Source organism: Helobdella robusta (genome assembly GCF_000326865.2).
Source record: "Helobdella robusta unplaced genomic scaffold HELROscaffold_67, whole genome shotgun sequence".
NCBI lineage: Eukaryota > Metazoa > Annelida > Clitellata > Rhynchobdellida > Glossiphoniidae > Helobdella > Helobdella robusta.
In genome coordinates this window covers 675,898-702,873 of record NW_008705379.1, presented here as the reverse complement: position 1 = coordinate 702,873, position 26,976 = coordinate 675,898, and the positions used below count along the sequence as shown (strand labels likewise).

The 26,976-nt window shown below is 36.2% G+C and overlaps 2 protein-coding genes across 2 annotated transcripts in view; both read left to right on the top strand.

The window, feature by feature from the left end:
• Nucleotides 1–2,702: 2,702 nt before the first annotated feature.
• On the top strand, nt 2,703–3,598 carry HELRODRAFT_143252 (hypothetical protein; the record flags this gene model as incomplete). The annotated part of the gene is made up of 3 exons (XM_009030371.1): nt 2,703–2,853; nt 3,048–3,280; nt 3,473–3,598. Coding segments are annotated over 3 exons (510 nt in total), but the record flags the coding sequence as incomplete, so codon positions are not given.
• Nucleotides 3,599–10,068: 6,470 nt separating this feature from the next.
• Nucleotides 10,069–26,976, top strand: part of HELRODRAFT_89118 (hypothetical protein) — a gene marked incomplete at both ends in the record, with an annotated part of 21,707 nt that continues 4,799 nt past the window's right edge. The window contains 18 exons of the mRNA XM_009030308.1: nt 10,069–10,263; nt 14,002–14,296; nt 21,326–21,494; nt 21,726–21,823; nt 21,939–22,011; nt 22,168–22,265; nt 22,440–22,610; nt 22,875–23,045; nt 23,370–23,540; nt 23,709–23,879; nt 24,044–24,208; nt 24,443–24,589; nt 24,934–25,071; nt 25,269–25,424; nt 25,638–25,841; nt 26,029–26,091; nt 26,428–26,547; nt 26,807–26,947. Of these exons, the coding sequence (XP_009028556.1) occupies nt 10,069–10,263; nt 14,002–14,296; nt 21,326–21,494; nt 21,726–21,823; nt 21,939–22,011; nt 22,168–22,265; nt 22,440–22,610; nt 22,875–23,045; nt 23,370–23,540; nt 23,709–23,879; nt 24,044–24,208; nt 24,443–24,589; nt 24,934–25,071; nt 25,269–25,424; nt 25,638–25,841; nt 26,029–26,091; nt 26,428–26,547; nt 26,807–26,947 (2,746 nt within the window). The remainder of the gene's footprint in view (nt 10,264–14,001; nt 14,297–21,325; nt 21,495–21,725; nt 21,824–21,938; nt 22,012–22,167; nt 22,266–22,439; nt 22,611–22,874; nt 23,046–23,369; nt 23,541–23,708; nt 23,880–24,043; nt 24,209–24,442; nt 24,590–24,933; nt 25,072–25,268; nt 25,425–25,637; nt 25,842–26,028; nt 26,092–26,427; nt 26,548–26,806; nt 26,948–26,976) is intronic.

Sequence of the window (26,976 nt, the reverse complement as noted above, 5' to 3'; positions counted from 1 at the left end):
GAAGATTGTTTATATTAGAATTATGTCTGCGCATTAATATTTTTATTATTCTTTTTCTTCTTACAAATTATGATTATTATCTATGATATCATCATCGTTATTGGCGTGGCAATTTTCATAATTGATTTAAATGGTAACAAAAAACTTCAAATAAAATTCCTTTTTTCTAATTCTAAAATTTTTCAAACTAGCGTTTCATTCGCCATCTATCGAAATTTTCATAAAAATCTACATCCAACAAACCACTATGGTGTATGTATGTAGTTTTTTTTTGAAGTTCTACAAATGTTTAGTCAGTTTTTGAAATCAATATCCTGAATAAAATACTGTCGCTAAATCGATGCGATTGTTGGCTGTTTTTCAAACCACCTGCAAAGTTTTAGACGAAACTTACGTCAAAATTAGCTTTTTTGTGGTAATAATTATCTATCTATCTGTCTGTCTGTCTGTCTGTCTCTGTCTGTCTGTCTCTGTCTGTCTGTCTTCTCTCTGTATGTGTTGTTGATCTATTTGTGATTCAATAAAGAGAGAGCTAATACTAATAGTAGTAGTAGTAGTAGTAGTAGTAGTAGACGCTTTAAATTTAAAAGTTGATGATGAATATTTACGAAGGATTGGAAAGAATTTGGTGGAAAAAATTGCTACATAGATCGGTCAAGTTGGGTAACCTGACCTGACCTATTTAGGAACTACGATGAGAAAAATTAATAAATTCACACCTAAAATTTCTTTCAAAAGTTTCGCCATTTTCATCGCCAGTTGGAAAATGAACTCTATTATAACAACCATTATAATTAGAATAACAATAAACCATAGGGTGAGAAATATTTCATCCAAACTACGTGATGGCAAAATTGAAATTTTTCACTTTTGGTTTCAGGGTTAATTAGTGAGGTATTAAAGTTAGAAAAAAAATGTTTACATTACAATTATTATTAAGAAATGAATGTGTATGTGTGTGTCTGTGTGTGTACCTGTCTGTGTGTGTTTGTGTGCGTGTTTGTGTGTGCGTGTGTCAAACTTCCCAAATGAACCTTTTAATAATTTGCTTGTCAGCGTTTAATTTGATATACGCGCCCGACGATGCTAAAAATAAAAAAAAACTCCAAACTAAAAATTTAAAAGGCAAAAATTATATATCTGGCGATAAATATATAGATATCCGAACAAGCACCTAATTTATTAACAAGTTTAAAATAGATAATAATGATGATAAATCATTTTTAATTAAGTTAAGAGATTTTGTAAAATAGCCAGCCGACAATAATGATGAAAAAAATGTGTTATTCTCCTCCTATATCTAATGTATCTAAGTCAAGTTGAAAATATGTCTTTGTTAACAAAAGATTAGTTTTTCGTAAATTTTATTTTTTGGAAAAAATTATATAAAAAAAATTAGATCACTGAAAATTAGAAGAATATAACATCTAACAGCACACAAATTAATGAATAAAAACGTGACATTTGTGTGTGTGTGCGCGTGTGTGTATGTGTGTTTAAAATAATAATAATAATAAAAAGAAGAAGAATCATAAAATCATCAATTAAGTTTTATTTACACATTCACGTCAAACTGAGACAGCTGAAGTCAAGTTGTACTCTGATGAATTACGATCAACCAGCCAGCTCTGCGTTTTAATTATTCCGACCTAACTTCATAATTCATAATCATTCCGACTGTTATTATAAATTTCAATTGCGACAACTCCTGAGTCGAAAAAATTGTCAGCCAAACGGTTCTTTACAACAGTTCTTCTTGTTTTTTTTTCATTATTTTTACCATTTTATTGCTATTACTACAATATTTTTTCGCATTAGTGAGTTTCATTCTACGGACTCTGCTGTCAGAAACTGATAATCGTAAAAATTTTTTCGTTAAGCAGGCTTTCATTTTTTTATGAGAACTTTTTTAAGAACATTTTTAAAAGAGATGCAAGGATAAATTACCAGTGAATGTTTTACACACACAGCACACACATACACACACACAGACCACACAACACACACACATAAACAACACACACACTCAAAGACACACACACACTCAAAGACACACACAGACTCACATTTTCATTTATTAAAGCGTTAATTAAATTATGTCAAACTATTCTTAAACATAAAAACCTTATTCATAAGCAAAGACTCAGTTATACACACACAAACACACACACACACACACACATTTAGTGTACACACAAATTTTCATCGACATATGCAAAGGTTTCACGCACAGTTTTATGATGATAACTTGTTTAAAAAAATGTTGTGTGTGAATCTAAATGTGTATAATGAAATTAGCAACGGCTGCGTGTTATACAGCGACGATATGTCATGCAATGTCTTGAAGAATTTGTGCATAAATAAGATGGATTGGGTTTAAAGTTTTACGAGAGTTAGTGCATTTTTTTCCCTTCATATCTGCAGTGGCGTATTCTATCGTTACGTAGATTTGAATTTGCTTTATGTCAAATACAACTTTTATCAAAACTTTGGTGTAGTTTTTGCATTTCCGAACAAGAAAATATTCTGCTGGACAATTTAAAATTAAAAATTGCAAAATGTCAACAACTCATTCAACAATGAAACAAAACTTCAAAATGTTGAGACACCAGACAACTGTAGCCTTCCTCGTCTCAACTCTCTTCATCGCCATCACCCAGCAGTATCCACCATGGAATGAAGAGCAAACGTCTCAAGAGTTTTCCTCTCTGGCCTTCGTCTTCGACACGACTGGCTCCATGGGCAATGACCTGAAACAAGTTAGGGAGGGGGCACAGAAAATTTTCGACGCCGTTCAACGCCGGAAGGACAAGGCAATCAATAATTACGTCTTTGTGCCATTCAATGATCCAGGTATTGTGTTGTTTTCGCGACAGTCACATATTTATTTATAAACCAGCTAATGGTTTTTTTTTATTTATTTTAATACCAATATAGCTCAGAAAGTGAATTTTGCTCATTAAATTTAGAAACAAGCAAACTCAACCATAACATTTTAAAATGAAAACGACCCACAATCACGCAACAAATCCATGAAACTTGAACAGGTGTTGGACCAGCGATAGTAACAACAGACACGACCTACTTCCAACAAGTCTTGCAAAATGTGCAAGTTCACGGTGGAGGTGATTGTCCTGAATTATGTTTAACAGGTATTAAAACGGCTCTGGACCGTGCCTATCCAAACTCCTTCCTCTATGTTTTCACCGATGCTAGCGCTAAGGATGTTCACCTGCTCAGTGAGGTTCTCAACCTCATTCAAACTAAGCAGTGTCAGGTGGTGGTCCTGTGGTGTCATTAATGTCTCATGTGTGTCTAGATGTTTAGTCCAGACTTGAATTCAAAAAAAGTTTTGTTATTGGTGTTGGTTTAATTTTAAAATAGTCTAATCGTTTTTTTTTCTAAAATGAAAAAATAATTCAAACTAGCAAAATAGTTAATTAATAAGATATTGAAAATGAAATGGAAACAGGTGGTGTTCGTGTTAACTGGAGATTGTAACAATCCGCAAGATCCCAGGTTTATGGCTTATTTCGAAATTGCATCAACCAGTGGTGGCCAGGTATTCAACCTGCAAAAAGGTCAAGTTAACAAAGTTGGTTTGACGTTTGCATTATCATTTCCATTATGTTTCTTCGTTTATTTGTTTGTTCGTTCGTTCATATGTTTGTTTTTTTTTGAATGAAATACGTATCAAAAATGTATCTCAAATTTTAATCCTGGATAGATATAAATCAGGATTTGAAGATTCGAAACAAGAATAAAAACCAAACATCAACCGAATTTCTAGGTTCTGGATTTCGTTGAAAAAGAAATCGAAGCGAAGCACGTAAACCTGGCATCCATCAGCAAACAAACTGAAAATAAGATCGAAATGGAGTTGCTGGTTGATTCCAGTCTCAATGAATTCACAGTGTCTCTTTCTGGCATTGGAACTAGCTCGCCTAAAATCCAAATCACAAATCCTGAAAGTTCGATTTCAAAATTTTCAGTTGTTTAATAAATGTGTTTTATAGTGAATCTTTATTAAACATTAAAGCTACACGGTCAAAAATAATCTACCTTTGTCTGGAGTTTAAAACACTGAACAAATTTTTTTGTGCTAATTTAAGCCGTAAAAACGAAGCCTTTACACGATAAATTTTGCTGTTTACAGTTTCAATTTGACTTGTTTTACCTTTTTACTTTTTTAAAGATAGCTAACACTGAAACCGGCAACAAACAAATCCAACGTTCACAATTTAGAAATAAGTTTAATTTAAAATATTTCAAACCTGTCGAAACGAATGAATAACTTCAACCTCCCATCACCAACCATCTAGACAGAGTTCTAGTTTTAGAAAGGGACTACAAGATCCTGATGAGCCTGCAGAACGTCCTGTCAGTAAACGTTCAGGACCCAATCCCGGGAACGTGGAAGGTCGAGTTGGATGCGACTGGCAAGAAGACAGCAAAGGTGACAGGTGTTAGCGACCTGGATTTTGTCTACGGATTCTCCATACTTCCAACATGGGATATGTCACAAACCCATAACAGACCGACCATGGATGCTGATAACTTCCTCTTAATTAGCAGTACTGATGTGAAGAGAGCAATCAAAATTGAGAAAGTTGAGTTGATTGATTTCCAGGGTAACGTTATGACTTCATACAGTCCCAGTGTTCATTCGTCTCAGCCTCACCTATTCTCTCTCAAGTTTGTCGCACCGAAAAAATCCTTCTACCTCAAAGTTTGTGTTTGAATTAAATTTTTTGAAAATTGATTTTTACATGAAATGTGTGTGTGTGTGTGTGTGGCGTGTGTGACGACAAACGATGACAACCTTAGATGAAATTTTTGCTGTTGTTACCTTTCTTAAGTCAGTGCACCCTGTAGAAATATTATTTTAGTAAACATCGCTCCGAAATTTGACACTTCGTTAAGCCAGTTTTTATAATAATCTATTTCAATTTATGTGTGTGTTGCTGTGGAAATGTAAAAATAAATTCTTGCTATCACAACCATCATCGTCATTACCATAATTACCATCAAAACCATATTCACCACATCTGCCTTTGTATTGTCATCTTCATCTTCTTCATCAGTCTATTGAATGTCTAGCAAATCATTTTTTATGAAACCTCGTTTGGATCAAGTCATCGTGATTGTGTCATTTTGTCCCCGCCTCTCTCTCTCACACTCTTGCTTTCTTCTCTTTATCTCTCTCTATATATATATATATACGTGCATGTGTGTATGTATGTGTACGATTTTCAGACATTTTGCAGCAAACAAATCTCAAATATTCAATTTTTTCAAAACATTTGAACCCCTGATACACCTCCCCCCTTCATTACAGGTGGCAGGGGTGGACAGCACGAACCAACCCTTCCAACGTTTAAGCGTCATCAGCATAAGCCCCTCCAAGCCCCTCCCTCCAGTGGTCACCATGCCCCCCGAAACCGGCATCCCCTTTCATGACGTTGCCCACCTGACGTGTCACGTGACCAGCAACGCGCCCTACACTGTTAGCTGGTACAAAAACAAGGATCGCATCGAAGGTTCTAGGAGTGAGCATGAGTGAGAAATTTTTTGTTATTTTAAATAATTTTATCATTATTATTACAATTATTATAATTAAATCATAATTATCATTAATTTCTTTTATTCGCGTCGTCAAGACTTAGCGCAGATGTTTCGTTAGAAATTCGTGACGTCACCATAGAAAGTGACGACCGTTACTACTGCAAAGCAAATAACAGTGCCGGTGTGGCTTCAGCCCAAACAAGCTTGTTCTTCACTGGTTAGTCGGCCGGTTGGTCTAGCATTTGATTGGTTGGTTAGTTAGTTGATTGGCAAGTTGGTCAGTCAGTCGGTTGATTAATTATACGATTGAGCGATTAGTTAATTAAGAAATCTTTCACTATGTCAGTAACGCATGCACACAAATTAACACAGTCAATTTCTCAAAGCAATTTTTACAAAAATTCAGTGCTACCACCAGCCATTGAAAAGAACACTACATCAGTAGTGGTAGCAGAAAAGTCGGCTACTTTGTCATGTCAAGTCATTAGCAATACCGACTATCACATTTTATGGTTTAAGAAGAATCTTGTTCTAAAGATTGTCACTCCGATAAATATTGACGGGCTGAAATATGAGCGTGGCCTAAATCACTCTTTAATAATTAAGTAAGAAATTTTTTGTGGTTTTGTAATTTTACATATTTTTTCAAAATATTTTTTAAATTATCTTTAATGGAAGAAAAATTTATTCAGAATCTTTGTTTTTCCAAAAAATTTCAGCAAGAATGCAACAATTTTATTTTGTAATAAAACAAAGATAAAAAAATAATGAAAACCAAATTGACATCAATATAAAAATGGGACTACATCATTCATCAACGACATTGAATATATACATTAGCAACTACACAACCACAACAACGCAATCACAGCAACTACACAACTACAACAACCACAACAACCACACAACTACAACAACCACACAAGCAACTTAGTGGAAACTGACGATGGTGGTTACATATGCAAAGCGGTAAATAGCGGCGGTTCTGCAGAGGAAAATCTCCAGCTAACAATACTTGGTAAGTAATTGAATACCCAATTAATTAATTTATCAATTAATTTATCGGTTATAAGCAATAACCGATTACTCGATCAGTTAACCAATTAATTAATCAATTATTTTGAAAATTTCTCTTCTAAACGTATCCAATGTGAAAATGTTTATAATAAAACTGCATTGGCTGCTAACATCTAGATGATTTTTCCATTGAATTTAACTTCAAAAATTTCACACAATCCAGGCGTGAGGTTTTGTTATTTTGTAATTAATGGTTTTGAGTTTCTGAATGAAAAATAATATATTATATATATATTATATCTTATAAATTATATATATATATATATATATATATATATATAAATTAAAACCTTTGAAATTATTTAATTTTTCCAAAAACCAAACATCCAGACCATTTAGACTATAAATATTACAATGCAGACATAATATCATAACAGTATAACATATAATTATAATATATCATATATTACAACATAACACAGTGATATAACACCGACAAACGCATTACATAACATCAGATACGCGTAACCTCTGGTAAGATAGACGATACGAAACTTAATTTTCCTTGTAAAACCGCACTCTCTTTGAAGCTCTTTGAAGCACTAGGGTCACAATAGAATTTATGTACAAAGGAGAACGACAAAAATTTATCTTGATTTATCTACTTGAATGAAAGACGGGTCGTTAAGTTTTGTAGACATGTTTGTTTAATTAAATGTCGCTAAATTTTATTTGAACTCACTTCTAAATCTAAATGATATTATATCATATATATATTGTGTGTGTGTTTGCTGTGTGTGTGTGTGTTTGCTGTGGGTGTGTATGTGTGGGTGTGGTGTGTGGGTGTGTGTGCCTAGTCCATTAAATTCGTTGTGAAAATTTTGCAAAATATGTACTTAAGTTGTATATGTGTGTATATATGTGTTGGAAGGAGACCATATTTAACCAGTATTGTATGAATTCCACTGAACTGTTGGCATTAATCAGTTTAATTTTAAAGTTTGTCTTTTCAATTTTCCTTACTAGAGTTTTCTGGGAATTGTTCAATTTTTCAAAAATAGAATTATTATCCAAATTCATCATGAAAATTTCATAAGCATTTATAAACATTATTGACTTGAAAATTTTTTAGTAACAAAACGTCAAAACCAACCTCACAAACATCAGAGAAGCCAGAAATATTAGAAGGCAAAAGGAAGTACATCGTAGACGATGGTGACGATGTCACGCTGGAGTGCTTGGCTACTGGTCTACCAAAGCCTAAAATTACTTGGTCCAGACATAGTGTTCAGGTGTGTGCGTGCGTGTGTATGTGTGGGAGTGTAGTGTGTATGTGTGTAAATTTTTCGAGGTGTTTTTCTATTAATTTTATAACCGAGTTTTATAAAAATTCTGATTTTTCAACATGAAATGTTAAAAATTCAAACAAAACCTCAGTTACAAGAACTGGACTACCTAACGCTAACAGAGAGCGGTCAGTTAACGATAAAAAAAGTGAACTCGCTTGACATGGGCGACTACCAGTGCATGGCTACTAACGCAGCAGGGACTGCCACAATGATGTTTGAGATAATAGTTGGAGGTAGGGTACCCTCATGTTCCTCCCTTTCCCACTAATTCATAGTTTAAATTAATTTAAGTTTCTTTTCAGTAACTGATCATAATTTATTATAATTCATCATAATTCAAGATAATCCAACATAATTCACCACCATATTAACATATTTAATTCAACCTAATTACAGTAATACAAAATGACCCACCATAACTCGACATCATTTACGGTCATACGTCACCAAAACCTACTATAATTTACCAAAATTGACCGTAATTCACCACAATTTACCATATTTCCAAAACCAGTCCCTCCCAAACTGAATGCGTCCCACGTGACATCAATCGTGGACATCCACAAAAACCTGACAGTTGCATGTGCACCAACGGGCGTACCCCCGCCCAATGTAACCTGGTATCGAAACGAGGAGCAGATTTTTAATTCCGACGACGGCAGGTTTAAAGTTCTCAAAGATGGCTCGCTCTTCATCCATCGTTCGTTCTCGTTTGTTTTAGTTTTGTTTTCATCTGCTGTAACACGTGATCTGCGCCTTCATAGTTTTGCAAATTTCTAAATAATCTGAAGTATTTTTGGCCATTCGTTTATGATAACATCATTGTGAAGATTTTGAAGTACTGTTGTTGTATTTTGAATTCAGCATTTGAAAAGTTTTGTGACTTTATAAATTTTTTATCAGCATCTGATGGCCTTTTTCAACACAAAATTAATAATGATTTATATTGTTAGTTGAATATTTTGATCAAAATGTATTTGTTAAAGATGTCCAGAAAGAAGATGAGGAAGGTTTGTTTAAGTGCGCCGCTCAAAACATGTTTGGCAGTTCCTATCAGAGTGTTTCCATTGAAGTTACTGGGATTGGTGGGTGCTGATGGGGTTTGGTTAAAATTTTATTTTCATTTTAAGTTGTACAAATATTTTTCTAAAATATAGTTGCCCCGGTAATAATGAGTCCTGACCATCCAGTGGAGATAATCGAGGGCCAGGAGTTGAAGTTGAAGTGCAATGTAGTGGCGGGACACCCGAAGCCGCAGTTGAAGTGGAATGCTAATGACGTCATCATCAAAAGTAAAATGTCGGCAAGTTATGACGATACTTCATATTTTTTCGTCGATGCAGCCGGCAATTTGGTCATTCCGTCGATATCTGAAGAGGACGAGGGGGAGTTCTCGTGCGTGGCGAGCAACGTTGGAGGTCAGGCCTCCATGGTCGTGTACGTCGATGTCAAAGGTCAGATCATTCGTCAAATAATGCTGAAAATGTTTTTAACGACACTCTGAAACCTTTGTTTGATTCTTTTTTTGTTTACGCTCAATTTTTTTCTGTTATAAAGTTTTGATTATAAAGTTTTAAAAAATTTATGTCCTATAAAAAATTGTTTTATAATTTTTGACCCAGTGCCACCAAACATCCAGCCATCGCAAATTATTGTTAAGATGCTTGAGAATGACCACGTGATCATACCATGTGAGGTGTACGGTGAACCCGCGCCGAAAGTTTGGTGGTCCAAGAACAACTTGCTGATTCCAGAAAGTGATTCGACGTATTTCGTGAACGAGTTTAATGGGCTGGAACTAAGTTGAGTCCGATGCAGGCGTGTACGTGTGCCACGCGGAAAATGATTTTGGGCTGGCTGAAAAGAGCATCTCTTTGGTTTTCCAGGGTTTGTATAATATTTTGTTATTAAAAATGTTAGGTTTTATTTCAAAAGTTGAATATTTTTGAAAGTTGAATGACCTGCTTTTTATACAATGGTACCTAACTGCCGTTATTAATTAGAAAAGTGTTTAATTACATATTTAGATAATCAATGAAACACTTTTTAATTTTGTTTCTAAAAACAAAAACTAACAGTCATTCCAAAAATCTTGGGCGAAAAAGAATCCGAACAGGAGTTTGTGATCAGCAAGACAATCGAACTTGCCTGCGAATCTTCAGGAATTCCAACTCCCAAAATTAAATGGAAGTTTAACGGAGTAGATATCATCAATCAATTTGCCGTTGAGCCAAACGGTGAACTCGTTATAGAAAATTCTACAAAAAATGACACTGGTGTTTACAGATGTGAGGCTGAAAATGAGGCGGGCTCTGATTTCAAGAATGTTCACGTCTTTATTACCAGTTAGTTTAGCTGAAAACTCATTATTCTTAAATAGTGAAATGATTCAGACAATGAGATTGCAATGTGAAATTGATCCAAAGTTAAATTAATGTTAATTTCGAACTTTCAATAAAAATTAAACAGAAACATATCCAATATTTTATATTTGCTCTCTCTAGCTCCTCCAACAATTGAATCAAAAAACGACTTGTCAGTCGCAGTAGAAATCGGCAAATCGCTCTTGATAGATTGCGTGGCCAGTGGAGACCCGAAGCCAAACATGAGATGGGAGAAGGATTCGATAGCTGTAGAGAGCAACTACAAATATGTGACAACCACTAAAGAACATGGACTAACTGTTCGTCACATGTTAACTATTAACGAAACGGATTTTTCAGACGCCGGGCATTATTCATGCTTTGCCGAGAACTCTGCTGGCGTGGCAGTTTACAGTACTGATGTTACTATTTATCGTAAGGAAATTTTTTTCTTCTAATAAATTTTATCCCTGTAACAACCATAAAACTTTTAAATTGACTTACAAAGTTTTTGAGATATTTATAATAAAATTTATAGGTTTCTAATTTTTCTTTTGCTACCATTTTAATATTTTCAATAATTTTTACAGAAATTCCGCTGATAAATAAAAACAAAAGAGAATTTTTAGTGATGGAGCACAAACAGCTTATTCTCCAGTGCGCCATACTGCATGGCACTCCCGCACCCAACATCACGTGGTTCAAGGACGGGGAGGAACTTTTCACGTCACATGACGAAAGTTTGATAATCTCAAAAGATGGGTCCCTGAAAATTGAAAGAGCCAGAGCTGTCCACGATGGGTTGTACCGCTGCCTGGCTGCCAATGAAGCTGGGTGGGACAAATACGAACTGATTGCCAAAGTTTTTGGTTGGTCAATTTTTGGGATTATTTTAAAAAGACAATTATCTATTAGAGTATTTTTCATTAAACTTTTATCTGTGAAATGTTGTAATTAGAAAAACACTTGCTTCTTCAGCTCCTCCCAAATTTCTCGACGAAAAAGACCATGCAGAGTCAGCTGAAGACAGAGATTCCGTCGTAAAAACGTTGAAAATTCAGCGGGTGTCAGCAGTACTGAACAACTCACTGGACATCAGCTGCAACGTTTACTCCCGCCCTACCTCTCTCATCACCTGGTACAAAAATGATGAAATGCTTACATTTAATAACTCAAGTGAAGATGGCGAAGGTGATGGTGTAATGGAATATCAGAGGATGAAAATATATGACGGCGGTAAAGTTTTATCGTTTGATAGGGTAGTCGTCAAAGATTCTGCTCGTTACACGTGCGTGGCTAGCAATATTGTCGGTAGGGCGGAGAGAATTTTTCAACTGGACGTATACGGTTTGCATCCTTCGCAATAAGTTGTGTTGCTAAGTTCTTAATAGCCCTGTTATATATCTTTTTCTGTGTTTAGAACTTGGATGTAGTTTGTTTTTAATATGCAGACAATTTTATTTTTAAACTAAATCATGTGGATAAAATCATTTGAATAAATTAACAAAAACTGAACAGTACCTCCGTACCTCGAGGCATCCAGTCGAGACATGAGCGATGTGGAGGGGGACATTGATGAGGAAGAGGAAGAAGAGGAAGAAGGGGACTATGTGGATGGTCACCTGGTTGTATGCACCCAATTCAACAATGCAGTAACTCTACACTGCCCCTTCTTGGGCAACCCTGCACCTGATATCACGTGGTTCAAAGACGATCGGGACATTGATCCTCATTCCGGTTCTGATTTTTTCTGTTTTAAAATAATTTTACATTTTTTGGTGGCTATCAACTTTTTATATTCTCATACGAATGAAAAAATGTTCAGACCGTCGTGAATTAAATATAATATTGAAACATGTTGTGAACCACGAAGGCGCAGCAATATTTGACAACGGGAAAGACTTAGATTTTCAAAGCGTTGACGTGTCTGACGAAGGCATCTACAAATGTGTGGCCACAAACAAGGCAGGTGTCGCCAGTCGAACGTTCAAACTCGTCGTATTAGGTTCAGTCACAATTTGTTCATTATAACATTATTCATTGAATCAACAACTTAAATGTTATATCTATGATTAAATTTGAAAATATTTTAAACTTTTAAATACAATTTTTTTTAACTTTGTAATAAAAATATTTAACTCCACTTCCCATCAGTTCCGCCTGAAATCGACGTCCCGGAACTGATAACGGATGTTGAGGTGATCCTGGGCACATCGGCCACCCTATCCTGTCCAATCAGCGCCGGTCACCCTACCCCAAAGATCGAATGGTTCAAGAACAGTGAGCTGGTCGGTGCGGAAAATGGGGTACTCCAGTTGGATGGTGTCGGGACGAAAAGTGCTGCCATGTACACGTGTAGGGCCTCGAACGACGCCGGGGTTGAAGAGAGGCAGTTCAATTTAAATGTGCTCGGTTTGTTGGAAATTGACCATGTTCTGGATAAATTAATCAAATTAATTGAATATTTTTAACAACTTGAAGTTAAAATTTTCATTTTCAGAGGTTCCGCTTATTGATAGGAACAAAATCATAACTGAACCGGTGGCTATGATAACGAAATCAGTGAATATTATTTATTTTTTTAAACATTTAAATCAAACAATATTACATACTTTTTTGTATTTTTTTAAAATATTAAAATTTAAACAAACACCAACAAATGTCCACGATCAGGTCTTCATGAACTGCCCAGTAACAGGCAGCCCACCGCCCCACATCCAGTGGTTCAAAAGCGGCGTTCACCTGAGCGACGGTCTCTTCAGCAACGTGCAAATATTTGCCGACGGACAAACTTTAAAAATTATGAACGTCGACCTCTCAGACGCTGGCGACTACAGATGCGTGGCTAGCAACAAAGTGGGCACTGACAATGTCGACTTCAGATTTTTTGTGCACGGTATGTTATCAAATTGTACATTCTCCATAGGTTCTACTATACACATTCAAGTTGTACATTCTCCATAGGTTCTACTACATACATTCAAGTTGTACATTCACTATAGATTCTACTATACACATTCAAGTTGTACATTCTCTATAGATTCTACTATACACATTCAAGTGTTTAATCCTACCTCTTTATGCAATATGCATTTGTCCAATTTCATTTAATTAATCTTATTAGAAATCATTATTTCAAAATTCGTGGCAAATGAACAAGCAAACGAATTATGCACCACGTTTTTATCCATGTACGTTGCCTATCTACTGAACAGTGCCGGCAAGTATCGACCGATCCCGACTGAACTTCTTTCCGTCTGTACTAGTCGGATATCCTATCGAACTTCCTTGTCCAGTTTTGGGAATCCCAGTTCCAAAAATAACTTGGTACAAAAACGGAGTAGACATAAATGATGTGAAGAGCAACAGAAATGGAATGATTCGCCGGAGAAGAGATGTTGCTGATGGTGATGATGACATTCCTGATGAGGAGACTGATGGGGGTGTTGAATCGGACGACTACAGTTATTACGAATCGAATGATGACAATGACGAAGCAGTTGATGATGACAACCGCTACAAACTGATGCACGAGGGCAGGATGCTGAAGTTGATGGACGTTAAGATCGAGGATGAAGGCGTGTACGAGTGCCACGCTCAGAATGAAGCTGGTGTCGACCGTGTCACCCACGAACTCAAAGTTCTCGGTTCGTTTGCCTCAATGTTCTTTTTTTACAATCAAAATCAATAGGGTATTACTTTCAAAGTCTAATTTCATTGTAGAATCTCCAAGAATCAGCACGCAGACGAACTTGGAACCGGAGGTATTGAACGGGCACACAACTATCTTGTTGTGCCAGGTGGAAGGCCACCCTCCTCCGAAAGTTCAGTGGCTGAAGAATGGCTACCCAGTTGACGTGAAAAATGAAAATTACATCTTCCAAGACCGCAACCAACACTTTGAAATTCTGCAGACGACTGTTGAGGACAGCGGTGATTATTCGTGCATAGCCAAGAATGAGGCAGGGATCGATGATTTGCACTTCATTCTGAATGTTTTAGGTTGGTTCCAATGTTACGTAATTGCTCTCAATATTTTAAATGAAAACAAGGAAAAACAATTGCAGCATTCAGTTTCGTGAAAATGATTTTTTTCTGTCAAAATAACTGTTTCAATTTTCACAATTTAGTAATTTTATTTTTTTGTTTTTGGAAATATAATTTTATGATATTCAATTTGAAAAATTTATAAAAATTCTATATTTTAGTTCCTCCTAATATAGATACAACGGATATCAACCAACACCCAAAATCGCTGAAAGGTTTTCAATGTGGCACACTTAAATTCTATATTTCAAGCGTTCTATTTTCTAACTATTTTTATAAAATTAGTTTTTGTTTAAAAATGATGTTTATTAACTTTGATGAAAAAATTATATGAAATCAAATGAAATTTTATCGGCCCCTTCTAAGGGAACGTGGTGCATCTGCACTGCCCCGTCCACGGAGTGCCCTTCCCCTACATCACCTGGTTCAGGAATGACCTTCAAGTCCAGGAAAAAGATCCCAAGTTCAGGGTCCTGTTGAACGGCCGCCAGTTGGATATATTGATGGTGGATGTGGATGATTCTGTGACGTACGTTTGCATTGCTACCAATGTCGTTGGACAGGCAAGCCAGACCTTCAGTCTCACTGTTAATTGTCAGTACTTGCCGCTGTCTTTCGTATTCTTAAAAAATAAAAATTTTTAACTCGTCCACTCATCTCTTAATTTAAATAATTTACTTAGCGTATATTAAATACCTAGAGTGTTAACATTTACAAATTAATTTATGAACAAAGTTGATTATTAAATTAACAATTATTAAAAACATTCAACTACATCTCCAGCTCCTCCTGAGATCAATGGAGCGAAAAATCTTTCAAACCAAGAGGTTTTATTAAACAGTCGACTGACACTGGATTGTGAGGTGCAAGGATCGCCAACCCCTTCAATAACCTGGATGATTGGTGATAGATTGCTCGGTGACATTCTACCAGCCAGAGGTCTGGATTCCATCAGTTCCATTTCCGTCTTCAATGAAGGATTGAGTTTGGAAATAACCAACGTTAGCTGTGGGATTTTAATTTCAAAATTTTTAATTTAAAAAATTGTTTTTGATGGTCTATAAATTTTGTTTGCGTTATGAGTAAGTATAGTATGGAAATGTTTGTGTATTTTATATAAGCACACACGCACGTATCAGGTGCAAACGAGTGATGCCGGAATGTACACGTGTATTGCCAACAACGAAGTTGGCGCCGACAGGAGAGACTTCCACGTCAGCGTCCAAGGTTGCTCTTCCCAAACTACACACACCACACAAACTTCCAATTGATGTTTAAATTATTTATCTTGGATTCAACTAATTTATATCTGAAATTTATTTTGTTCATTTAACACAAAGTGCCGCCGAGTATATTGAACGAGGAAGTCATTGAGAGGGTGGACGTTGTAGAGAACGACACGGCATATCTGTCCTGCCAGATCAGTGGCTCACCCACGCCTTCTATCGTCTGGTACAAGGACGATGTACCACTCGTCGAACTGGCCTATCACGCTCAGGAATTTAATGGAGGTCGTGATTTGAAACTCTGGAACGTCCATAAAACGTATTCAGGCACGTACGCATGTGAAGCTACCAGCGTTATCGGTAAGAGCAGGAAGCAATTTCGTCTTAACATCATGGGTCGGTTATAGTTTGGCTTTTTTACTAAACTTGTAAAAAATAATCGTTTATTTACAAGAACAAATAATTTAATAAAAAAAAATTCTGTTCTGTTTCGTTTAGACCCCCCAAAAATAAAAGATTCCGGCTTGAAATCACGAACGAACATTTTGAAGGACGGGCAAGTTGATATGAAGTGTGAGGTCAGCGGAGATCCAAAGCCAAAAATCAAATGGTTCAAGGACGGTCAACAAATTGAGAAAGTTTCAAACCTGGTGAGCCACACGAGACTAACGAACGAGAATCAATTTTTGACAGTTTTCAACGCAGAAGTGGAGCATTCAGGAAATTATCGCTGTGAGGCTGACAACCCAGCTGGTCATGTAACCAAATCATTTGATATCTACGTCATGAGTGAGTTTAGAAAAACTTTTCATTGTCCCCTAACTTTCAGCTTCCAAAATTTATAAAATTATTTTAACAAACGAAATGAGCTTCAAGATATGACTTACTTTTTCATCATTCACTTCCCATTTATAGCTCCAGCAACAATAAAAGAAAGCGAGAAAATTGAAGAAACGAGTGCGGTGGTTGGAGAGATTGTTACTCTGACGTGTGACTTCTCGGGTCATCCAGATCCATTCATTGACTGGACCCACAATGGACTGTCCTACTTGTTGGGCGTCCATTCAAACATGCGTATCTCCAACGAAGGAATGGTGCTCCAGTTGTTCAACGTGCAGGTCCAAGATGCTGGCTCCTACGTCTGCTACGCTCACAACATAGCTGGCAACTCGACGAAGGAGTACAAAGTCCAGATTAATGGTTCTAAAGATATTTTATCAATTGTTGTAAATTGATTATACAATTTTTGTTTTTAATAAACGATAAATGTAAATTTTAATAAAGTTATTTAATAATTTATTTAGTGATAAACTTTGAAAATAATGTTAACACTTGATGCACAGTTCCTCCGTCCATTGAAGAAAGTTCGGCCATCGTAACTGCAACTGTCGACACAAGAGTCCTCCTGCCATGTGAAGTGTCTGGCCTACCTAAACCGGAAGTCAAGTGGTTCAAAGATGAACATCTAGTGTCTTTGAATCCAGGTCGGTTTTAATTATTCAATAAAATTTTCATTTTTGATGTGAGAACGTCACTCACATGAGGTTAAAAAATGTTAACTATGTCAAACTATGTCTCTCATTATGTTACCACTTGATTTATAACCCAAATATTTTTACATTTGAAAGATTATTATCAGTATTTAGGCAAATTGTATAAATAGAAAAATTAGTAACAAATCAATGAATCAATAAACACACGACTATGTGGACCGATCTAGAAATCGAGTACGCCCTGCAGAGGACAGGCGGTCTTCTCATCACTCCACTGAGGGAGAGCCATGCTGGCTACTACACATGCATGGCCAGTAATGTTGCTGGAAATTTCAGTAGAATTGTACAGCTCAATGTTGAAGGTAGCTTAGAAATTTTATTCTTTCTCATTAAACAATTATTTAGTTTTATTTAGAGTATTTATTTCAAAAAATGAATTTGCTTTCAGTACCTCCGAAGATTGAGCAACCCAGCCAAATCAAAACACAGGCAGTTGTCGGCGAACCCATTGACCTAACATGCCCAAATTCTGGTACCCCAAAGCCGCGGGTGACCTGGCAGAAAGGATCGCGGGTAATGTTGGAAGAACACGGTTACTAATTAAACACTTTTTTTCAGTTTTTTAATTTCGTTTACCAAATATTAGAGAATGAAAATTTGATTTCTTTTCCTTCAGGGCACATACTTCTTCCAGACGGTTCGCTAAGAATCAATTCACTAGAGGCCAAAGATTCAGGTCGAACATTTTTACAATTTCAAATTCATTCCACGGCCTAGCTATTTATGAATAACTAAAAAAACATCCGTGTGACGATTGCGAAAATTGTAGTTCATTTATGTAACGTGACAACAATGCATTTTTTTCGTAACGTGACCACCGGTCAGTCGGTCGGTTTGTTAGTTGGTTGATCGGTCAGTTGGTCAGCTGGTTGGTCAGTTGTTGCTTGCGTGATGCATGCGTTTACGTTAATATGAATTCAGGTATCTACGTCTGCCTGGTGCAGAACAACGCTGGATCAGCTCTCAGTCAAATAAGATTGGACGTTTACGGTTAGTAAATCTATTTATTACTCAATATTTTATTTTGCTTAATATTTATTTGATAAATATTTATTGTTTTGTTTCAATTTTGAATTAATAAATTGATAAAACTTAACTTGAAAAATCAATTTGCGTTTTTTTTTCGTTTTAAACAAAACCAAATCAAAATTATTTACTGGGTTAGCAAACATTCAATCAAACTTTCAGATTAATAAACATTTAATTTTCCAACAATATTTGCCACTTTTTTCACTAGTACCTCCCACAATTGAGAGCCCAGTAGAGCCAGCGTTGGAAGTTTTGCAAGGAACTGAGGTTTTGTTACAGTGCATAACTAAGGGTGTCCCTGAGCCAACTGTACTGTGGGAGAAAGATGGCTTGCAGGTCCTTTCCATTCATTCCAGGTACAAAATCCTTCCATCAGGATATCTGGCTATCTATCTGGCTGCGTAAGATTTTACATCAAATTTTTATTTCTTATTTTTTTTCCATTTTACTTTTTTGTCCTTGCAATGAAATGTTTACGGTAATTGTTTTATAGACTAGAACATGGATTTCTAAACTGGATTAAAATTTTGTTTTGTTTAAAAATGAATTTCTTTTTATTAAAATTAAAAAATTATTATTGATGCAAATTAGCGAGGAAGACGCCGGAATCTACTCATGCATCTCTGAAAATGTCGCCGGAATGGCTAAGATCGAATACAGCCTGAAAGTCTTAGGTGATTTAATGATTCGAAAATGAGATAACACAACAGAATAGTTTACACACTTCTAACAACAAATAAAAAACTAAAAATTGTTTAACTGAATCACGGATTGATCCCTATCTACAAATCCCAACCAGTCCCGCCAGCGATTGAAGAATTTCCGCGTCTCGTGACAGTTGTGGAAGGTTCCAGTTTCAACATCCCTTGCTTGGCTGAGGGGACGCCCACACCCGTGGTCGAGTGGTACCGCAAGGGTGACCCCGTCCTCGAGTTTGACGTGGGTAGTGGTGTTGTATCTACCGCCCTATCCGGGTCCAACGGTGCGACCTTGAATATTTTTAAAGTGGAGGTTAGGGATTTTAGGTGTTTCCAGATTGAGAAAAAAAAATTTTAAATTTATGTTTTGTAGTTAGATTTTGTCACGAATTGTACATTACTAATGAAACAGAAGTAAATTTTTCAAAACTTAACAGAAGGTTAAATTGAAAAAATTCTAAAATTTTAACTTTCAGCATGCTAAGCACAAAGGCAGCTACATGTGCCTGGCCAAAAACGAAGCCGGTAGGGACTCAAGAGACTTCAAAATTCAAGTTCAAGGTTGCTGAAAAATTTTAATTCAAACTGGAATTAATATAATATAAGTAATTATTTATTTTTATTTTTATATAAATATGTATAAATATAATTGTGTTAATTTTGAAAAATATTCGTAGTGCCTCCCCAAGTAAAATTGATTGGTGACACGGATAGGATCATACAGAGCGGTCGTATCGTGTTGCAGTGTCATTCGTCCGGAGTTCCTGCGCCATCCACCGTCTGGAGAATTAATGGATTCGATTTCGATGGTTGGTGGTTCTTTTTTTTACTGTTTTTATTATTTTATTTCTTTTTTCAATAGTTTTTCAGGTAATTTTTTTTTAAAATATCGTTATCAAAACATTTTGTTTAATTAATTCTTGAGCGTTTTATTATAAGGATGAAATTTAAAAAAAAAAATTTTTTTTTCCAGTCATTAAATCATACTTGAAGAAGAGCAGAACCTACAAAAGTACGACAGCATTTTTAAAATTTTACTATTTTGATCTAATCGGCAAACATAATTTTCTTAAATGTAGTATATCAATCAAACGTGCGTCAACTCGCAAGTGTTTGTAAAACGTTCTTAAAAAAAATATTTTCTTATATTTTTTCAGTTTTCTTTTTGTTTTTCTCTCTCTCCCTCTTTCTTTCTCTCTCTTTCTCTCTCTCTCTTTCTCTCTCTCTCTTCCTCTCCCAAATCAAACAAATCCTGATTGCGTCACACCCCAAGCCCAAACCAGCATGCTGGGATACAGTCAGCTGACCATTGATGACGTAAGCAAGCAGGACAGCGGTCTGTACGAATGTCTGACGTCGAACTCTGTTGGAGAGGCTTCAGCCAGCGTCAAAATTGACGTAAAAGGTGTTGAGATTTTTATAATTTTTTTTTTATTTTATAATATTTAATTATAATCGCTATTATTATTATTATTATTTTTACTATTATTTCATTGCTATTTGTTTAATTTAAAATAATTAACATTTAATTTTTAAATAAATTATTTTAGTGACTTTACACTTCAAATTAGTTGACAAAATCTACGGACATAACCTTGTTATACAATGAACCAAAAACTCTTAATTAATTTTGAAATTAGTTCTTATATGTCAATTAATTAACTAATTAAAAGTAATTAAATAACATTTATTTAAAAAAATAATTATAAAAGTGCCTCCAAAAGTGGCGATGAGACAAACTGAAGAGACGGTCAGCCTGGGCCAGTCCATAACATTAGAGTGTCCCATCGAAGAGAATGACGTGACCCCGACCGTTATCTGGACCAAAAATTTTGGCCCACTTTTGGACATTAGGCATGATGGTGGTGAAAAGGAGGAAGATAGTAGAAGGGGTGTACCTAAAAAGGATGTTGATGAGGCGGTCCATATGACCCAAGATAGACACGGAAATTTGATTATACATTCAGCTACAGTAAGCTGACTGTTGATAATTAATGAATTTTTATTTTCTAGTTAAAGCATGCTGAATTAATGACGTTATTATTTTTTAACATTTTTTTTGTTCTATTATTGCTATCAGTAGTTGTATGAGTAGAAGCAGTAGTAAAAGCCGTTGTAGTAGTAGTAGTAGTATAGTAGTTATGGTGGAAATGTTACTGTTTTATGCAGTTGGAAAATTCAGGAGTGTACAAATGCACCGCGACGAACATTGCTGGGTCTTCGGAAGGATCACTTGCCTTATCCGTGCACTGTGAGTATCAGTTCAACTGTTTTCTTGTTTCGTTCCTTTTCATTTTACTATTTTCCTCTCACAAGTTCATAAATTGTGTTTACTTTTAACATTTTGTTAAAGATTGGAATTAAAATTTTTGTATTTCTGTTGGCTGGCTGGTTTAACTTTACAATCTTTCTCAGTGTAATATATTTTGCCCTTGAGTTTTTTCATCTTTTTTTTCACTTCAATCACAAACTTTAAAGACCCGCCAAAATTCAAGATTCCGCCTACCAGCATTACAGCCGACCAATCAGCAACGGTGACCTTCGATTGTGTGGCTGAAGGTGAGCCAGAGCCAGAAGTTCATTGGCTGTCGGAGGACCTTATGAAATTTGGCGACCGATTCTCAATTCTTTCAAATAATTCTCTCAGGTAAAATTTCTATGGAAACTTTTTTCTCTAATTTTCAATCAGGTTTTTACTGCTGCTTATTGCTCCGTAAGATAATGACAATTACTTAAATGCATATGCCGTCTGCGAACTTTTTCAAATATTTTCATCAGCATCATCGTCTTCATTCCATCATCATTGTTTTCACTCCACACTCGTTTATTTACTCATTTACTTATTAACTCACTCATTCACGCACTCACTCATTGACAGAATTGTAGCGGTGCAAGTGGAAGATGAGGACGTATATGAGTGCCGCATAGCAAATAAGTTAGGTACTAACGTTGCATATGCCGTCCTCACTGTACAGGGTTAATAGATACTGATCTGTTAAGATACATTCCATACCAGTCAATCAATCAATCAATCAATCAATCAGTCAGTCAATCAATCAATCAATCGATCGATCGTTAAAACTGATAACAGTTCATGGCCAATTCTCACAATGGACCGACTGGTCAGATTGTAGTGCTTCATGTGGTGATGGTCTTCAAACCAGGTGGGTAAAGAATGGTCAATTTATTCATTTTTACTAATTTTAATTATTTAAATTAAATTTTTAAACTACCGAATTAATCATTATTATTTTGACAATCAGCATCATCATCATTGTCGTCGTCACCAACATCACCATCGGCATCATCGTCACCAACAGATCAAGAACATGCACTAATCCAGCTCCAAGGAACGGTGGACGAGCGTGCGCGGGTTCGACTGCAGAGGAGCGAACTTGCATGCCTCGTCCCTGCCCAGGTTGGCCTTGCTCTTCCATATAAGATAATGCTGACAATATAAGTTGATGGTGACAACAATTGTAATGCTGCTGGTAACATTAATCTCATTAATAATAGACATTAGTATCTTTACAAATATATAATAATGAGTGAATTATGACATAATAATGATTATATAATAAAAAAATTATAGTTGATGGCATGTGGAGTGATTGGAGTGCATGGACAGAGTGCAGCCAATCCTGCGGCGACGGATTGAAAACTCGGGTTAGGGATTGCAGTAACCCGCACCCGAAATACGAGGGCAGACATTGCAACGGAGAGGGTATGGAGAGAGTCCTTTGTAATGCCAAGCCATGTCCTGGTTGGTCAGCTTGGGCATTTACTCTTTATGGCTTCTTATCATGATGATGCGATGATTAACATCTGTCTAAGATTCAAATCCAAGAAGCAATCCTGGCAATCGTTGTATGATATGTGGATTTTAGGCACGTAGCCACGTAGCTCTGATTGTGCTAAGTATTATAATCTTAAACCTCTTTAGCTGTGCGTATGACTGTAGGTGCATATTTCGTTGTTGTATGTTCTGCAAACTATATCATGGTAATTTGGTTAAAAATACTCCAAGTTCACGGAGGGTGGGGCCAATGGACTGAATGGGACAAATGCAGCGAGCCCTGTGGGGAGGGTCAACAACAGAGACACAGGGAGTGTGACAGTCCCGTGCCCAAATACAGCGGAGATTACTGTTCTGGAATGATTCACGATAAGAGGGCTTGTAAAATTGCCGATTGTGAAGGTTCGTTTGTGTTGTAATTATTTGCGCTGCTGCTGTGTGTGTGTGAATGTGTGTAAATATGTGTGTGTGAATGTGTGTGTGTTGGAATGTGAGTGTGAGAATGTGTGTGCGCGGATGTGTGTGTGCGTGTGCGTGAATGTGTGAAAGGTTAAACAGTATGTTTTGTTTTGAAGTTAGTTCTTCAATAGATCCGATTTTAATTGTGTTCAAAATTAAATGTTTTTTAAAAATCACTCTAAGAAATTAATTTATTAAAAACTTAATTAAAATAAATTAAAACAATATTTCAAAATTAACTAAAAAGTAGACAAAAAAATTTAATAGTTAACGGAAATTGGGGCTCATGGACGGAGTGGTCGAGTTGTACTCTGTCGTGTGGAGGGGGCATGAGGAAGAGGGAGAGAAGGTGCGATAACCCCCCACCATCGAATGATGGAAAGTTCTGCCCAGGCTCTGATCAACAAATTGATTACTGCAACAAAGAGGAATGTCCTGGTCTGTTAATAACTTGTCATCGTTTGTAATGTGTCCTTCCCACCATCTTTCCTTCCCACCATCTTCACTGTTGTCATCCTACACACACACACACACACACACACACACACACACACACACACGCACACACACGCACATACACATACATTCACATACACATACATTTAGTACATGGCAAATGGGCAGAATGGTCAGCTTGGGGTGATTGCACTTTGACCTGTGGGGGAGGACAGAGAAGAAGATTTCGGACTTGCACCAACCCTGTACCCAAACACAACGGCAGGGCCTGCATCGGTGTGGCCCAGGAAACTGACGTCTGCAACCATCAGAGATGTGCAGGTTGTATGGAAAAAATCATTTTTATATATCTTTCAATCAAACGAGTGTTATCCAATTTTTATTCTCTAAACCCAAACTACAAACTCGAATCTAATTAACGTATCAATAGATGACTAAACAATAATAACCAAGCAATTGATGGTTCAAATTTGAATGATTGGCAGTTGATGGTGAGTGGAGTACCTGGAGCATGTGGACAGCCTGCAGTCGGACATGCGATGGAGGTACTCAGGAACGTCGAAGGGTGTGCAGGCAGCCCGAGTATGGCGGGCTGGCCTGCGTTGGCGATCCCAATCAGCTCAAAAAATGCAACACGCATCCGTGCGAAGGTTGGGCGTCTGACTGATTTGTGGAATGAATGATTCACACTAACAAATAAAGACATCTCTCGTATTTCTGACAAATTTAAAATTTTATCAGTGAACTAACTAAAAAAACGCTAACTTATCAAAATGAAACTTTTCTGGTAATTAATAATGAAAAATACCAAGCGATACAAATTAATCAATCCAACAAGATGTTAATGAATTAAAATTTACTTCTTCAATTTTTTTTTCAACCAGCCAAATCTCTGCAAAGCGCACGGGCCAGTGTCAGAGGTATGCTAAACAGTCAGGCAATTGATGCCAAGTTAGTGGCTGAAGTCGACAGGGAACCTACCCACGGTGTAGTTACTGTTGGAAAGATTACCGACCTGCCTACTACTCTTGGTCAGTTTGGACAGCTTTAAAATATTCTGAAATACTTTAGAATACTTTAGAATTTTTTAAAGTACTGAAATAGTTATGAAATGGAAGGATAAATTATTAATATACATCATAAAATGTTTTTGCTTCCACTCTATTCATTTCTTTTTTAATTTCACACGAATTAACACGAATCATCCTACTCGAACAACCAAAATGAATACCTTGCTATCACAAACTCAATCAAACGATTAAATCTTTTCTTTGATTTTTTAGCAGTCGATTGGATTATAACGCGAGTCGTAGACTATTATTCATTTAAATAATATAATTTTGGTTGGTATTTTTGTTTACTACCCGCCATCTAGTGCAAAATTTCAAACCTCTCCTGTCCATTCTTGCTCCCATCTACTGGTCGACCGCCCTGCAAGTTGGAAAAGTAGCCAACGGCTTCTCTCTAACCCGCGGAGAATTTCAGCAAATTTCAAATGTCGAATTTATGAACGGTAATTTTTTTAACTTCTTAATTAATTTTTTTTGACAAGATAATTTCTTGAAAAAAAAACTTTTCCATGACTCTTACAGCAAATTTGTTCACTATTCAAAATAACTTTAAATAAATGATCAAATTAAAGGCCGAATAATCAGAATAATTCCAATTTAAAATGAAAAATTTATCACAAAATTTTCTCCAAACCAACAGGAGAACTCACAATAGAACAGATCGCGCACGGGATAGATAATGAAGGAATGCTGACCTATGACGTAACACTAACCGGAAGTATGCTCAATATGTCGGAAGCGGATGGCAACATCAGTTTTGTCCCTTTCACTGAAGATTACGTGCAAACTGGCAGAAGTGAGCGGGGTTTTTTGTATGATCTTTACATTCATTCATTCATTCATTCATTCATTCATTCATTCATTGATTCATTCATTGATTGATTTATTCATTCATTTATTTATTCATTCATTCATCCATCCATCAATCCATTCATTCATCCAATCTAAAAATTTTATACAAAAAAAAATTACCTAAACTACCCACCCCACCCCATTCAAAATTTCACAGACACCCTCTACGCCCAGTCGTACCGCTCCTACCAGCTAGGGGACAGCCGCATGCCCTACAAATGGAACCACACCATCACCTACAACCTCACCCTCAACAAGATGCCCTTTCTGGTGCAACAGCTGACTATCGAGTCAGCCGAAGTCACTTACGATCCAGCCAATAATACACTCCAGTTTATCGTCGTTTCGCATGTTTCCAAAGGTTCGCCGTCAACTTCTTTAGGCTGTTTATTATTATATTAATTATAATTTTTATTATGGTAATTACTGTATTGATTATGATAATTATTATTTGTATATGGTAATTACTGTTTTGATTATGATAATTATTATTTGTATTGTAATATTTTTGTATAGTTTACGATTCTAAAATTTCGAAACGAACGCAGGCGAGCCAAGCAACCAATGTCCAAGAGGATTCATATTAGATCCAGAAGAAGCATTTTGCGCTGGTATTCATAACTATTCATATCATTAATGGATACTCCAATCAATCAATCAATCAATCAATCAATCAATCAATCAATCAATCAATCAATCAATCAATCAATCAATCAATCAATCAATCAATCAATCAATCAATCAATCAATCAAACAAGCAAGCAATCAATCAGTCAATCAACCAACCAATCGATCATTCGTTGATCAATCAATCAATCAAACAAACAAACAAACAAACAAACATTCAATCAATCAAACGATCAATCAGTCAAACGATCAATCAATCAAACGATCAATCAATCAATCATTTGTTTTAATTTATATAGCGCTATTTTCATTACCTGTAGACGATAATGAGTGTACGACGCTGCAGATGTGCAGTCATTTCTGTACAAACACAATCGGCAGTTACGTCTGTACGTGTCCCAGTGGTTTTAAACTGGACATCGATGGACGAAATTGTAACGGTCAGTCGATTATGATGCTGCTGCTGCAGCTACTGGTGGTTGTGGTAATGGTGGTGGTGGTTTTGGTGGTCGTTGTGGTGGGCGTGTGGGTGGAAATGATTTTGGTGGGGTGGTGGTGATAATAATGGGGCTGTTTTTGGTGATATTGGCTTTGCTTTTAAAACCGTATTGATTGTTTTTACCATCTATATCGCATCATCATCGCCATTTTATCATCTTTTTCACCATCACCACCACCATCATCGTCATCACCGTTCAGACATAGACGAATGTGAAGCTGGTGATGACGTATGTGATGGTGCTACTGATTCTGAGTGCATCAACACAGTTGGTTCCTTCAAGTGCCTGCCAAAATGTTTGGAAGGTCATCGAAGGTCACTTGCAAGTTTCGAATGTCAAGGTCACATTTTGTGTTCGTTGTTGTTGATG